The sequence below is a fragment of the Trichoplusia ni genome, chromosome 5 (assembly GCF_003590095.1).
Source record: "Trichoplusia ni isolate ovarian cell line Hi5 chromosome 5, tn1, whole genome shotgun sequence".
NCBI lineage: Eukaryota > Metazoa > Arthropoda > Insecta > Lepidoptera > Noctuidae > Trichoplusia > Trichoplusia ni.
The window spans coordinates 17,744,398-17,761,719 of NC_039482.1; the positions used below are offsets into that span (position 1 = coordinate 17,744,398).

At 38.8% G+C, this 17,322-nt stretch overlaps 1 protein-coding gene across 1 annotated transcript; it reads left to right on the forward strand.

Annotated features, from left to right (window-relative positions):
• The first annotated feature begins 89 nt into the window (after positions 1-89).
• On the forward strand, positions 90-16,954 carry LOC113493802 (glycosylated lysosomal membrane protein A-like). The gene is made up of 7 exons (XM_026871824.1): positions 90-480; positions 1,141-1,386; positions 9,337-9,519; positions 10,394-10,624; positions 10,956-11,089; positions 13,215-13,346; positions 13,898-16,954. The coding sequence occupies exons 1-7, from the start codon at positions 418-420 to the stop codon at positions 14,073-14,075; spliced, it is 1,167 nt and encodes a 388-aa protein (XP_026727625.1). The 5' UTR covers positions 90-417; the 3' UTR covers positions 14,076-16,954.
• Positions 16,955-17,322: the final 368 nt, after the last annotated feature.

The window sequence follows — 17,322 nt, forward strand, 5'->3', positions numbered from 1 at the left end:
ACGCTGTCAGTGTCAATGGCAGTTGAATTTCTAAACGAATTTGACATCTATTACGCGATGAAATACGAAGTTGTAGTTATTCACCATCGTTATGTCACTTATCATTGAAGAATGTTAGAGCACTAGCGCCACAAACTTCTCAAAATACGATCTCGGTTTTAATAGGGTTATAAAATGACGCAAATATGATATGACTGAACTCTGAAGTCAGAACGTGTGAATTCACAAAGAGAAAGCTATTAATTATTTAATTGATAGTAGTTATCGTACTCGCAATAATTGTCGACGACGTAGGGAGCACACGTGCCGATGTCATTATCATTTGTTTATTGTACTGTGACACAGTGTCGCTGATATATTAACAATAACATAAAAGTAATTGTTTGTGTAAAAAATATTGTTCCTGGAGCGATAACAATGCATTTACGGACTTTATTAATTGTTTTTTTACTATCTCTTGCGTATGGAGAAGACAGACAGGTGGGTCGATTATACTTTTTAATTTTTGTTTGGTCATGGTATCTATTTTGGAGTGTTTTACCGCCCCCTTTTGTTTAGGAATGTTACGCTTATCTATATTAGAAGATTGAAGGTCACTGATATTGTTAATTCTAGGTCGCAGTTTGTTTAACAATGCACTTCAAACTTTAATTTTCACCTTTTCTTAAAGCACTTAATTAATCTGTAACTTTTTATCTACACAGCTACATTGAAGCTATGATTGTGTCACGACTTCTTTGTGCTGACCATATTTCTTTTTATTTTTCCTACTGACTACTACTATTTCCTACCACTTACCTTTATTCTCATAACAGCAGTAACATGAAACACATTGGTGTAGTTACTTTGTTTACATCCTGCATTCTTTCAGCTTGTCAAGGTGTGATTATCACACCAAGTTAATTATGATACCACTTAATTTACATAATAAAGAAGAAGTAATATAAAAGGTTATCTCAGCTGGGAAAGAAATCATCATGCAATAAAAAGTAAACAGATTGTGTCACAAATTATTCTAGTTACAGCTACTCAAAGATATTCAGTATTTTAAAAACTCCTTAAATTAATATATGAAACATAGAAGCTCCTTTTATTAAACCTATTTAAATACAAAATGAAACATAACCAATCTCTTTTCAGATCATATCAAAGCTGAATCCAGGTTGTCCATTCCCCAAGACTAACAAGACCCTAGTGTACATACAAGCCCGAGGCAGCCATGACACCATCCACCAAGTCTGGGACTTCACAAGAGGGATGCCAACCATAATATACCTTATCTCTTCATTAAACTCCACCCTGGATGTTATATGGGATGATACGGAGCCTTCCAAGTTCGTGTTGAAGGGACAGAGGCTGTATAGTTTTGCAGCTACCATAGACAAGGTAATTTTTTTCCTTAATTTGAGCTTAAGCAAATGCCTTTGTTTTTCTATAATTTTATCCATATAAATTATATATAATTTATTTTGGGTTTTTTCGGCATTGCCTGACTAATTGGAGCTGATAACATTATTTGAGCGATATTTTAAACAAGTAATATTTTGCCATATTTTTAGAACGAAAATGCGTAGGTACCTTTTCCGGCAGTTTTTACTTTCCTTGCAGTTAGACCTTAGCATACATACATGAAATTGTCATTAAATGAGTTTTTTTTACAGAAAGCCCTTAGGTTATAACCAAACTTTCCTTCTACGCCCCTTACAAACTCCCTTGTAATATGATCAATGAATTGTCAACACTTATCATTGACCCACATTGTGTAACAAGATCCCAATATTATGTTCAAAAGATCAATATAATATTGATTGACGCAATCGTAAACCGACCCGCATCGTTCAATAACACGCATCTGTTTGTGTAAAGCTGGGTAGCCATTGTAGGCTCGAAAATGTTAGAATCCTACTTAATATCATAAATGGGCAGTTTTTTAGATTTATGAATGTTTGTTAATCTTTACGTAAAAAGCGCTAGACTGATTTAGACGAAATTTGGTACACAGACAGTTTATAACCTGGATTAACACATAGTATATGTAGGTAGTTTCTTTTTTACGTCAAGCTATTGAAGGTGATGTTTATTTGATTTAATATGAATAACTACACGATGCGATGCACGCATGCTTAGTATAGTATTACGCGTATCTTCAATTAACTAGCCTTTTATTAAAATTGCCAACTCGCTTAACAAACAGTTTCGCGAAAGTTGAATGACTCACTGTAATTTAATCTGTTTGTTTAATTAATAAAAATGGTGTGAAGCTGGAAAGAACAATGGTAGTCAATTATAATTTATACCTAAGCAACAAAGACATAATCAACTTGTAACTGCCGAAACGTTCCCGGAAAAGCAAAACTCGGTAAAACGCGATAGTTAAATGAAAAAGGGGGTTCCATACAAACAGGCTAAAGAAAAAGAAATCGGTTGGGTTTTTTTTTAATTAGACTGTGGGTGGTTCCCACAGATATTACGAGTGATAATTTATGGCAGAATGCAATGCCAAATTTCGATCTTTATTTTTAATGACGTGTTTTTTTAGCGGCAAGAGAAGAGAAATACAAAATCTGTGAGAATTTCATCTACGTAGGTGTCACGATGCTTGAGCTAAAGCCTAGTTTTACTTTAACAGTAGCCTTTTGGCGGTTTTCGATCCAGGTTTATAATACTTAAATTATACAACTTAATTCGCAGAATTCACGTGACTGCTGTTATACTTGTGGTGTGGATGGGTGATGTGGTGTTCGTCAAGAGGTTTCGGATAAATAAAAGTTCCAACAACTTCACTACACGTAATATTTATATTGTTCAATCACACATAGTTCACATACACACAGTCTTATAGCACAAGCAGAGCTATAGAATAGAAGGAGTGCTTGAAGGAGAAAGGTGGATAGGCAAGCGATAGTGATGACGAAAATATTAACAATAACACGCTGGTGCGTGCGGTAGCCGTACAGCATTCGGTTAGCGGGCGACACAGGCTTCGCGAGCGAGATAAGTGGCCGACTGGCGCGGCGCGGTGAGTAGCGGCGCGCGCGCCGGACGTAAGACCGATCCGGTTCCAACCGGAGATGCAACGCGTTTCCAATGCGCCTCGCCGCAATGTGTATGCCGTAGTATTAGATAATTAGTAGTTTTATGTGTACTGATATTTTGTTATTATTGTAAATATATGTATATAGGTAATAAGGCTTTTTATGTATAATATATTTTAAATAAATATGAATTAAAAATGAATTTGTTACGTGTAGATATAAATATAGTAAATTATATATGTATTGTTTGTAAATGTGTGACTGAGTAGGCTACATCACTCCCCCCCAGAGACCGTCACTACGGGCGATAAAAATCAGGAAAACGAACTGTGCGGCCTGAACGCGTCCTTCTGACGTTATCCTGAACTGGCTTGTCTTGGTTAATAGGAGCAGGATCAGGGAAGGAACCGGGGTTGGGGTTAGAAGAAGGAGTGTGAGTGGGGATAGGGTTGGAAGTTGGGTCAATCAGTGAGTAGGCCGGCTTAAGGCGGTCTATAGACACTGTGACGGTTTTACCCTTATACATAATTTTGAAAGTTTTGTCACTTCGTTCTAATACTTCATAGGGGCCGGTGTAAGGGGGTTGTAAAGACCCACGTAATGCGTCGTCCCTCAAAAATACGTGACTTGATGTCATTAAATCTTTGTACATAAATATTTTGGACTTATTGTGACGTGAGGCCGGTGACGGTTGCAGTTTTGATGCAAATTGGCGCAGCCGAGTGGTGAAGTCCAATATATCGGAGGAATCGATAGGGGTCGCTTGGAAAAATTCTCCAGGCAAACGTAACGGCTCGCCGTAAACCAGCTCGGCTGATGACGCTTTGAGGTCATCTTTAACTGCGCTCCTAATGCCTAATAGCACCAAGGGCAACGTGTCTACCCAATTGCAATCTGCGTGGCACATTATGGCTGCCTTTAACTGTCGGTGGAATCTTTCCACGAGCCCGTTACAAGCTGGGTGATACGCGGTTGTTCTACGATGTTTGAATCCAATCATTTTTGCGAGATATTGAAAAAGTGAAGATTCAAACTGTCGGCCGCGATCAGTGACAATATCTGTTGGACATCCAAACCTGGATATCCACGATATCAATGCCTTCCCGACTGTTTCAGCTGTCATATCCGACATCGGTATGACCTCTGGCCAGCGTGTGAAACGATCTACAGCGGTGAAACAGTAGCGGTATCCCTGCGAGATAGGGAGAGGGCCAATAATGTCCACGTGGATAAAGGAAAATCGAGCGCGCGGAAGTTCGAACGAGCCAAGTGGAGAAGATACATGGCGATGAACCTTAGCGCGTTGGCAAGACTGGCATTGTCGGGACCAGTCTCGACAATCTTTGCGTACCCCAGGCCAAACAAACCGGGCAGCCACCAGTTTAGCCGTAGCGTTGGCGCCGGGGTGGCTAAGACTGTGGAGGCTGTCGAAGATTTGTTTTCTCAACACTTTGGGGACAAACGGCCTGGGTGAGGTGGTACTGACGTCACAATAAAGTTCAGCATGGGAGTTAGGGATACCCAACTTCTCCAGCCGGAGTGAAGAATCTCCCCGTAGAAGATGAGTCAACTCCGGATCAGTCGCTTGGGAGGCAGCCAGTACGTCAAAATCGATTGGCATCTGCAGTTCCTCGATGCGCGACAGTGGGTCAGCGACAACATTGTCCTTTCCCGAAATGTGTCGGATATCGGTTGTGAACTGCGAGATGTAATCGAGGTGGCGGTACTGCCGGGGCGAACAGATAGCTTTACGTTCGCTGAAAGCGTAACTGAGCGGTTTGTGGTCAGTGAATACCACGAAGTGTCTTGCCTCTAGCATATGACGAAAGTATTTAATACTTTCGTATATGGCTAAGAGCTCGCGGTCGTAGGGTGAGTACTTTTGTTGCGAGGGACTCAATTTCCGCGAGAAGAATGCCAGAGGCTGCCAGGCGTCGTCTTTAAGCTGCTGCAGAACTGCACCCATTGCCAGGTCAGATGCGTCTGTTACCAGGGCGAGTTCGGCGTGACAATCTGGGTGTGCGAGTAATGCTGCATGGGCGAGACTGTCTTTGCACTTGTTGAAAGCTAAAAGCGCATCGCCAGACACGTCGACAGGTTGTGATGCCTTTACACGGCCTGTAAGCAAGGCATTTAAAGGGGCTTGAATTAAAGCAGAGTGTGGTAAGAACCGCCTGTAAAAATTGAGCATGCCTAAAAATCGCCTCAATTGTTTGACTGTCTTAGGGACAGGGAAGTCATTGATTGCCTGTACCTTGGATTCCAGGGGTTTGGTGCCAGATGCCGAGATCCGGTAGCCTAAAAATGTTACCTCGCGTGCGCCGAAGACACATTTGGAGGTGTTGACGAGGACGTCATATTTCTTCATGCGACTGAAGAGCTGATGAAGATGGTCTTCGTGCTCGGCCTCGTCCTTGGAGAAGACTAAAAAGTCATCTAAGTAGGCATAACAAAACTCGAGGCCTCTCAACATTTCGTCAACAAACCTCTGAAATGTTTGACCTGCATTTCTCAGTCCGAAGGTCATTTTGGGAAATTCGTACAAGCCAAAGGGTGTGGTGATGGCAGTCTTTTGAATATCTGCCTCGAAAACCGGAATCTGATTGTAAGCTTTCATCAAGTCAATAGTGGAAAATACTGTACAACCAGCAATGGAGTGGGCAAAGTCATGGATATGCCTAATAGGATAACGGTCTGGTATGGTCCGCGCATTAAGCATACGATAATCACCACAAGGGCGCCAGCCGTTGTCCTTCTTAGGCGCAAGGTGCAAGGGTGAAGACCAGGGACTTTCAGAAGGACGCGCTGTGCCGTTGCTAAGCATGAGCTCGAATTCACGCCTAGCTATTTTGAGTTTATCAGGTGCCAGTCTACGAGGGGTACATGAGATAGGAGGTCCTGGTGTAGTCCTGATATAATGCAAGGTGTTGTGTTTCGGGACGGTTGGTGTGCCTGAAGGGCGTGTAATTTCCGGAAACTTGCTCAGGATGTTGTGAAAGCGCGTGTCGCCTGTCGAAACCTTAACCGAAAAAACATTAGCATTTACTAAAGAAGCACTGGCTGATAATGTGGTAGTGTTATCAATTAGGCGCTGATTGCGGCAATCTACAATTAAGTTATAAAAGCTAAGGAAATCAACGCCTATAATAGGTCTAGTTACATTTGCTACAACAAAACGCCAAGCAAAATTACGCCTTAAGCCTAGATTTAAGTTAAGCTCAATAAAGCCGTAAGTGTCGATGACGCTTCCGTTGGCCGCGCTGAGCTGAAATTCTGTTTTGGCACGACGCTCTCGAAGCGCAGAACGGGGGTAGACGCAGAGGTCGCTGCCGGTGTCTACCAGGAACTGGGTGTTCGTGCTGCGGTCGGTGACGAAAAGGCGACCTGAAGAAGATGGGCAATCGTCTGTCGCCATTAGCGACCGCCCGTGGCATTTCCCGCTTTTCTGTAGTCGCAGGGCTTGTTACACTTATTAGCCCTTTCCCCGAACTTCGCATGGAACCAGCATATCGTGTACTTTTTATAGCTGGAGCTGGATCGGCTTCTCTGACGTGAAGATGAACGCAGTCGTTCACGCGGTCTCGAGCGGCTGGAGGTCGCGCAGCAGGAAGCACGAGTGTGCTCTTCCAACTTGAGGGTTAGTTGCTGGACCATCCTCTTCAGCTCCGCGATCTCATCCGATGGGTGTGAAGCGGTTGCACTGTGTGATGACGTCGCGGCGACGCTGCATGGGGACGTCAACTCTTGAATGCGGTCAGCCAAATCCGCAAGCTGCTCCAGGGAGTGTGTCGGCTGCGACGCTAGCACTGTCTGGATGTTATTTGGCAGACGGTTGCACCAAATAGATCTGACGAAGTCCTCAGGAACAGATGGGCCGGCCAAGTCTTGGAGGTGCCGTAGAAACTGAGATGGCTTTCTGTCTCCAAGCTCCTCGTGCGTCAGCAACTGCTTGACCTTTTTCTCATGCGAAGCAGAGAGTCGCTTGATGAGTTCTGTTTTAATTTTGCCATACCTGTTCTGGGCTGGAGGGTTTACAATGATGTCCTTCACAGCTTTGGCGTACTGGATGTCCAGGTTGTTGGTGACATGCGTGAATTTTGTGCCGTCGTCGGTGACGTCATGGCTGTCAAATTGGCCTTCAATCAGGGCGAACCACAGTTCCGGATCCTCAGGCGAGAATGGCGGCACTTTAATTTTCGCGCGACAAATTTCACGTCCGTCATTGGACACGCGCACTGCCTTCTTTCGCCGCGTCACATGGCCGTCATTTCTCGAACCGGCTGTTTTTACAGAATCACTGCTGTCGCTCATTTTGTATCGAGTGTACCAACCTTCAGTCTTCGTGTCCTTAGGGGTCACCAGTTGTGGTGTGGATGGGTGATGTGGTGTTCGTCAAGAGGTTTCGGATAAATAAAAGTTCCAACAACTTCACTACACGTAATATTTATATTGTTCAATCACACATAGTTCACATACACACAGTCTTATAGCACAAGCAGAGCTATAGAATAGAAGGAGTGCTTGAAGGAGAAAGGTGGATAGGCAAGCGATAGTGATGACGAAAATATTAACAATAACACGCTGGTGCGTGCGGTAGCCGTACAGCATTCGGTTAGCGGGCGACACAGGCTTCGCGAGCGAGATAAGTGGCCGACTGGCGCGGCGCGGTGAGTAGCGGCGCGCGCGCCGGACGTAAGACCGATCCGGTTCCAACCGGAGATGCAACGCGTTTCCAATGCGCCTCGCCGCAATGTGTATGCCGTAGTATTAGATAATTAGTAGTTTTATGTGTACTGATATTTTGTTATTATTGTAAATATATGTATATAGGTAATAAGGCTTTTTATGTATAATATATTTTAAATAAATATGAATTAAAAATGAATTTGTTACGTGTAGATATAAATATAGTAAATTATATATGTATTGTTTGTAAATGTGTGACTGAGTAGGCTACATACTATATTATGTGCTGAGTCTAACTTGCATTATATCATTGAGTCATAGGTTGTGTCCCCATTTCGAAGCACTAAACAAATACAGATATATGGCGCATTATTATATCATATCAATGTGTCCCGTGACTAGGTCTATTATATGTATAAACTTTTATACTCAATTTGTATTTTAATTTTCAAACTATAAAGTTGAAAATTTGATACAGTATTAATAGAAAATGAGCTAATTAGAATTTTGATAATATGAATTGAGGACCAATTTCAGGGCGAAATACAAGTTTATTCACAAATTGAACACAAAGTAAATGTTTTGTAAGTGTTTAATAAGGAGTATGTATGTAAATATGTACCTACCTATTTTATTAGCACAATTGTTTATCAACGTCAGATATGCAGATGAGGAAACTTTGTTGCTTGGTATGTAATAATTAAACAAATATGAATAAAACCCAAAACAACAGTTGATATTTCTGTACCTTAATTAGGAGAATTATTAATGTTTAATTATAATACTCCAGTATTTTCCGTTGTTATCCTTCAAATAACTCCGTTTAGAAACGGAAGTTGAGCAGTATTTGTAGATTAGTATTTCCACATACTCATAATATTTACTTGAATGCACGCCAATTCCATAAGCATTCCAATCAATGCATAATTTGTGACGAGATTCCTTTCCAAGAATAGTGTTTCCGACTCAGCATGGAGAACAGGCAAGAGTTTGCACAGTAATTAGCTTAATAGGAACGATTGTGTGCTTTCAGAATTTTCTAAAATAAAAGAAAGTGCTAGCGCTTTTTAGTTAAAGAAATATTTTTCGTGATAACTTAATGACTTCTACTCACGCTAGTTGCTGACGGCACGGCAGCGTAGGGGTGTTTTAGGTACTACTGGTATTGCTAAGAGGTCTTTGACCGACTGAAATTACTTAAAACATGCTCAGCGCCTTTAGCGATTGGCGTGAGCTCAAGTCATAAAAATCTTATTGATTTCAGTTCCATCTCTACCTAGTTCAATACCAGCATTTGATTTTTACAAATAAAAAACTGATTTATTAGACTCTAACTCAGATTATATTCAATTGCTACGGACCAAATAGATTGCTAGACCAGCGTAATTGATTTATTTCTCTAATTTTTAAAACAATCACAAAATAATGTACAAAATACATATCCACAAAATAAGATGCACAGAGTAGTCAGTTAGGAAATGCTGACACCTTAAAATATATGTTAAAGTGATGACGTTTATCCTATTTACAGAATAAATTGTTTTATTTCAGTTGCAAATCAAAAAAGAAATCCTAATGTAAATAGACATAATTAACAAGGTCCATTTTTTTGCAGTTACACGAATACGATGACATAGACAACAACGGGCACATCGATAACAAATGCCCGCAGCGCGCGATATCGTTCCGTAACGCGGTGTGGAGCCGCAGCGCGAGCGTGCTGACCGGACAGGAGGCCATGCTGCACATGCAGGGACACTTCGAGGAGCACTGGAGGAAGGGGACCGTCGATATTAAGGTATCATATGGAGACTGTAAGATAGCTCAGTTGTTGAGGTCATCCAAAACCATTGTTCACGGGCTCGACGAGGGTTTTTGTGAGCCACGAATGCTTGTACTGAGTCTGGGTGTCTTGAATGTTTTAGAAAACCTCGCGGCACAAGGATTAATTTTTTGTTAGTGAAACAAAACGGAAAAATTAGTTTAGTTAGAAGAAGAAGAAAAGTATCCAGTATGGTACTGAAAAGAAAGCACGAATAGAACGGAGGGGTTTGTCCTGCAGTATCTGAAAAAATAGGAGGAGCTCGTGGCTAAGCTATAACCGCATAAGTGATTCGATCACAGGTTAAGCTATGCTTGACGCGGTTGGTCCGTGGATGGGTGACCATCTTTGTCATAACGAGTTCCTCCGTGTTTCGGAAGGCACGTTAAATTGTGGGTCCCGGCTGTTATTCCTACATCTTTGACAGTCGTTACAAATAGTCAGAAGCTGAAAAAAGTCTGACAGCCAGTCTAACCAAGGGGTATCGTGTTGCCCAGGTAACTGGGTTGAGGAGGTCAGATAGGCAGTCGCTCCTTGGAAAACACTGGTACTAAGCTGAAACCGGTTGGACTGGTAGCCGACCCCAAAATAGTTGGGAAAAGGCTAGGCCGATGATATCTGAAAAAATACGGTAGAAACTTGCCTTTCTCAAGACAAATTCATAAAAGACCAGATACCTATCCAATTCCACTCAACCAATACGGTTTTTCAAGCTTCGCCACTTATTGCCTGATATTGGTAACGAACTCCAGTAAGTTCATATCTTGGCCAATCCCTTTTTTTCTGTCGTCCTGAAGAAAACCTACTTGCTTTATACCAACTTCCAATTCTAATCAAACATCTCCCACAGCTGGACCTCCTCCCCTACACTGACTACGCCGTAGACCTTCCCCACTTGATCCACACCGCCAACTCGACGCTCGTAGACATCGGGCTGGTGAACCTGACTACGTCACGTGACTACAACGCGTCACGATATGCCATACACTTCGTGATGCTCAGTACTGATAGCAAGCAGGAGAATATGACGTATACCATGAGGAAGAGCTTGGATGATGAGCATACGCCAGGAGTTTTTGAGGTAAAAGTTTAAAATATTATTTTTGAGTATAATTTACACATTTTCAAGGAAAAAGGAAATTCAACGCTTATCAAATAGGGTTAACAGAGGATTCGATTGGTCTGAAACGGCGCTTAAGGTAATTAAAAATCAAATTAAGAACCGAGCGCTTGCAAAAGGTATGGAGCAATAAATTTTTGTTTCGCAAAAAGTCCTTTGAATGTCTTACGTATATTCTGTAACGCATTTAATAGCTAATTAAAATTATTCCTTATAAATTATGCTAAATAAAGAATACAATATCGATGATCAAATAAAAGCGACTGTGACTGAAAATGTTGAAAATTCTCAGATATTCGAGATCAAGACTCCGAAGTCGTATCGGTCGGACGACGGCGGCTTCATGCAGTTCCGGCCGGTCGGCTACACCGAGCCCGAGCGCAGCGTCTCCTCGTCTACCAACGCTTACATCTCGAACTTCACCAAGTAAGTACATGTTTATATTAAACTTAGCGCCGATTTTTCAATGATTTTTTACGTTTTGACAGCTTTTGTATAGAAAATATGTCAACCGCCCATATTTATTCCTCGGATAAAAGGTAACTGATGATTGAAAAATCGCCCTTAGTTAAAGATGAATTTATTTGTCAGAATACAGTACATTAATGAGTTACATAATGTTAGTCAAATATTGATAGGCCCAAAGCTAGGCTTTCACAAGAATTAGCAGCCAGGGACCGGACAACCCCACTTTAGAGTTAAGCCGTTTGACAGGGTAACCCGTACGCGGGGTAACTCATATCGCAGTGTTACCTTTTGTTCGAGTTACATCCTCGAAACCCAGCGAAATGGTTAACACCTTCATTATGGTAACCACGTGAAGGGGTTAACCCCTTCAATAACTTAACCCTTTGAAGTGGTTACCTTTACGAAAGGCTTTTATTCGTGTTACCCTGAATTACCCACTAAACTTGAGCTGCATACTTGCACCCTAGCGGCCCCTCATTGCTTTACTAAGACTACAACTGATTTTCTTCTATCGCCGAGGCGTCGCGCCTCGACTCGCGCCTCTCGGACAAACTACCTACGCGCGAAACGTCGCGTCATGTCTGCATGATAAGAAAACCAGCCATATAGGTAACTAGCTGATGCCCGCGACTTCGTCCGCGTGGTTAGAAGATATAAGTTAGGAATATTTGAACGAATGCCCTCGAAAATTAATATTTTTCCCCGTATTTGCCACATTTTCCATTAAATCTTCGCTCCTATTAGTTGCAGCGTAATTTTATATAAATAGCCTTAAACCTTCCTCAATTATTGGTCTATTGAACACAAAATGAGATAAAATTTTTAGATGAAATTATTTATAATAATTTAAAAAAAAATCGAATACAAGTTTTTTTTCATTTTTTGCATTTTCTGAGAAGATTTGACGGGTGAATTTTCGATTGAAAATTAGAGTGTTTTTTTATATTAATTCAAAATAAGGTGAAAAATAAATATTTTTAATCAAATAAATTACAGCGTATTTGGGACACAAAAAAGTAAGTTTTCACCAAATTTCGTTACAAAAATAAATTTGGTAAAATAAAAGGTTTTTTGGATTTTTCACATAAATTTTGAGGTTATGTGAAAAAAATGTAAACATAAAAGTTTTAGATCTTTTTATTACCTACAACTTTGCCATTTGACTTTTTTCGATACGAATTTTAGTTTTGCCGGAAATCGAGAAAAACCGTTTTTTACTCTTCAAACGTCACTCCCACCCCCTTCCCGACCTCAGATCGCCCGTAAATTATTTTGCCTTTCATATTTATAATATTCCCCTCCTTTTCTAATGGGTTTTAAAAATTATCGACCCTGGTCTACAAGTATAGACACGAAAAATATATATCACAACGTTTGAAATGTGCGACAAGCAAAATTAAACTGTAAGATCATATCCACAATGATTTTTATTCCATGTTTACAAGTCGCTCGGTAAATGCAACAATGTCGCCGTTGGGCGGTAAGATGTCACGTGCGCTCGTGGTTATACTATTTTCAAACTAATGTCTATGATAAAGAGTGCATATTACATTGTCTTAGGTTGGAGTGGGTTACCCTGTTACAGTGTTACAGGGTAGTGAAAGGGTAACCTGTTCGGAACAGGGTTCCAGTAATCCGTTCGAAGGTGTAACATATGTCATAGGGTTTTTTCTTGAAGCGCTTAAAAAAACCCCTTCAAAAACCCTTTCAATGAGTATCCGGCCGGTCCCTGTTACCAGCCCAGAATATTAGGCACTACCTCCTTAAGTAATAAACACAAACGCACTACTAAGAAAATAATCTAAAGTACTTAAGTTGGATGTATGTCAAAAATGCGCCATTATTATAGTTATCGTGAAGCGTATTTATAATCGTTTAAGTACGGTTTACCTAATAGTATATCAGAGTCCTTAAACTGGACCTGATGCCGCGGAGTTGCCGTCTAGCTAACTAGCCTAGCCTATAAATCGATTGTAAGGTTATATCATTTTAAAACGATATCCGAAGAGTACAGAAAGGGAAAGTATTGTGGTCAACCATTCACAAGATTTGATTTAAAACTTATATTATATTGTGTTCGCAGAACAAGTCTACCAAAATCAAGCATCCTGAAGGTGTTTTACGAGGACTACAACAGTCTCTTAGTCCAGGAGATGTTCATATCGTTCGGTCTGCCCGGAGACGGGTACTACAGACAACACAACTATACTTCTTGGTGAGTTGCTTTAACCTTTAATAAATGCGATACTGCTTTTGTGAAGGCACTTTGTTGAAGTTATTTTATTGTTACGTATTAAGGATCAACAAACTATCTATGTCCATAGATAGTTTTTGGATGATTGCTTACCCGCGCAAAAAATATTTTTATGTACGACAGCGTGTTGTACCACGTCCATTTGTTTAACTTGTTTTCAAAATGTTTGATGAACTTGTATTTTTGAGTGGCCTATGATTCTAAAGTATGTAGAGTCGATTGAGGAGCATATCTGCAACTACTATTCTTACCATTAGTGTAATTATAAGTTACTCGTAAAACAGGGCGAATAGAGACATTTTCGGGGTAGACAGAAACAAAATCTTTTCAAACAGTTCGGATGTTTTAAGAGAAAAAATAAAATAGCAACATGAATATTCACAAGCATTCAATAGAATTAAGCAAAAAGCACTCCAAAAAAACTTTTTTTTTCTATTTATACCTTGACCTCAATTCATTCCATTCTACGGTAATACTGAACAGTCTAAAAACTTAACATTGAATATCCCCAGGTCATTCACAATAGGCTACGGCGCGCCGCCAGTAGAGAGCTTCTCTCTGTTCGTCATCATCATAATCTCCATCGGGCTCGGAGTGCCGGTCCTGCTGGCTCTGTCCGGCATCACCTACGTCTTAGTCAGGAGGTGTAAGCAGAGGAACACGCCCACCAGGTTCACAGATGATGATTAGAGGTATTAGTTGTACGAGTAGTAAACTTGGCCTATTGACTGCACCATAACTGAGTTAAGTGAATTTGAAGAAGACTTAACAATTACGGCTGTATTTAAAATGTCTATTTGTGTATGCATTTCACTTAGCTATGACAAAGAAAGCGTGAAACTTAGGCGTTTTAACCGACTTCGAAAAAGAGTTTCTTAAATCAGTCGATGTGTTTTCACTCAGAGTCCACAATCACGTCTTAAAGTGATATTAAAATGGCGACATTACACTCTACCTGGAGCGCTCTCTTCCATCGCATTATAATAATACGTTAAGACGTGGCGGTAGGCCTCCAGTGTTGATCTTAAACACGACTGTTCTTCTATTGTTAAAGCTACAGCTTTCTGAATGTGGTTGGTTGACTATCAAACCTACAGCTAATCATAGCGGTTCGAGATTTGACAGACGAGTAAGGATTCTTGTTGATCAACTGTTTGATGAGGACTGCTTCTTAAATATTTTAAACAATGAAAAATCATGAAGTTTTCATGATTTTGCATTGTGTAAATTTTAGATTTGTATTTAAATATAGTAAAATTTTAGTTCCTAAATTGTATACAACTATAATTTGGCTTTGATATTTAGTTTTTGTACATTCAATGCTAGTAATTTGTGGGGTTATTTACAAGCTAATATGCTACTCAAACTGTCAACTAAAACTACAGAATAATCAAGGTTGTGTTCATCAGAATATACCAATCTAAATATATCTATCAAATCACCAATCTGAATGAATCAAGATCACGTGACTCAGTGAATCAACCACATTAAATTAAGTCACATAACAATTTGTTGAACACCCATATCAATTTTTACTTCTTCTATTTTACTAGATCTTCGGACACGAGGTCCTTGATACCCGACTACTTCTGTCTCCAGCTATATGTTGTCTTCATTGACAAAAGGCTTATACCATACCATATCTTCTCTTTTGCTTTATACTCTGCTCTCTATCTAATAATATATAAATTCTTAGACGATTGTAAATAGCCCCATGTGGTACTATAAAATAAGCAATAAATTCTGAGAACGTTCTAAATAGCCGCATTTTATAGCTTAAAAGCCAAGAGTTCAAACTTAATAGGTAAATATAAAAGTAAATTATCGTAATCGCGTTTTCAAGTTAATAATAAAATGTACATTAAAATAACAATACTCTAATTAAAAGAGAAACCTTGTTCTAGAATTCACACGTTCTAGTTTCGCAATAATGAAAACGACATTACTTTTTAAATTTATTACAATTTAAAAGCAAATGTATGTAATGAGTGCACACAATTTAGATATGTTTGCTTATTGGTTTCAAATGTTTAAAAGTATTAATATGGAGTGAATGTTTAATATTGATATCCAGTAGTGTGCACTGCAAATGTTATGTTAATAAAACCTTTTTATCGGGAGAGACAATATAATAGAATTTGTGAGTTTCAAACAGTTTGTCATATAAGACCGAAACGTAAAGGAGGAGACAAACTGATCCCACGTACGCGAAGTATACAACGCATTATTATATCAGCCCCTGCAGTCAAGTGATATTTCTACAATCGTTAGCGTTAGTAGAAAACAGAGACAGTTCAAAGAGATGTCACTTACTCAAACGCAAATGTCATTTACATAAATTAGAATGTTATCTATTGATGCTTATGTTTGTAGTAAAACATATAGTACCTACCCAAGGAGGCATAGCATTGCATGGGACAAGTTTATCTTTTCTTTACGAACTCTTGACTAAGCAGTCCTGTAAGGTGAAAGGAACTAGTCTTCGGAAACCTCTGACGTCTGCGAGTGATTGCAATAGTTCTTTAGTATTGAGATAATCATTCATAAATAGTAGTAAACACGGCTGCGACTTAGTCAAAATATAACGTTAATTAAGTTTTTTTTATAATTAATTAATTATTATCTTTATTCGCTTTGTCATACAGCTTACGTGAAAAAATCAAATTATTATCTAAATGTATTTTATATCGATATAAGTGACTTGTTGGGTACCAGAAAGTGCCTAAAATTAGTTTAATTTAGAAAAAATAATTGGCGATGTACTGGATTGCAGAACAAACAATTTTGTTGCCACACGCAAAGTTAAGCATAGAATTGTGTTACCATGTAAAATATATACTAAAGTAAAATTGAACTTTTATTTAAATTTATTGTAAAGGTGATTTTGTATTCAAGGGTTAATTAAATAAGACCAAGCGTAGTTTGAAAAAGTAAATTACATTAATTATCAATTTGAATCAAAATTGCTTTTATAGATTCCATGTAAAACGATTTATTCTTAAATAAAATAATCTCATTAAACTTAAACTTAAAATATATATTGTCGTTAAAATGATATAATTATGTTCCAAATACTTGTGATGTTGCAGTATTTTGATAAATGTTTTGAAATACAGAAAATATTTATTGGTCTAGTTTAAGAATTGACTATTTAATTTCATAGAAGAATTTTGACGCCTTTATTCTGTTTCAATAAGGTTGCTTTTTGTGTAAGTTACTATTGACTTATTTAATTTTATTATTCTTCTTGTATTTTGAAAATGGAGCATTTAAATATATGAGTAGTAGCGCACATTGATTAAAATTAATTTGATATTAATTTGCCTAAATATTAAAAAAAAATCAACCTTATGAACATAACAATAAAAGCGCAATTTAAATAAATGATATTGATAAAGACATTTGCATGACGACATTTATATTTTTTAATCTAATTTTGTATATTTTTGTAAATTATTTTGTAGTGTTATAGTTAGCAGTGTATTTTCTGATGTGATATTAATTTGGATTGTCTATTTGTTTTGTATATAGGTTTATGTGTACGAAATAAATGCACTAGTATTTTAAAACTGAGTGTTTTATTTACTATGAACGAAGACAAATTAAATATAAAACCTTTTTACGGAGTTTGTTTTAAGAAACATTGAATAATATACTGGATGCTCGTCTCAAAACATGTGTGTTGGCAAGTTTTAATTGCTTTGAACATAGATTGCCAAGGCGCTAAAAGACATTCCTCAAAAATATGCAAAGAAAATGCTTGACCCCCTTGTCATGCAAATAAAACATTTCGACGAAGGCTTCGTGGCGCCATCAAGTGAATCATATCTCATGTGTTAATTAGAGAGAAACCCTACCAATGTTATATACCTCTGACATAACTTTTATATACAAACATTCCTCAATAAGCCCGATACGCAATTCTTGGAGAATAATT

Bases quoted from the DNA above. Each gene is read 5' to 3' on its own strand.
- LOC113493802 (XM_026871824.1), top strand. From the start codon at position 418: ATGCATTTACGGACTTTATTAATTGTTTTTTTACTATCTCTTGCGTAT. The intron at 481-1,140 runs GTGGGTCGATTA...ATCTCTTTTCAG, and splicing joins CGTATGGAGAAGACAGACAG to ATCATATCAAAGCTGAATCC. The intron at 1,387-9,336 runs GTAATTTTTTTC...ATTTTTTTGCAG, and splicing joins TTGCAGCTACCATAGACAAG to TTACACGAATACGATGACAT.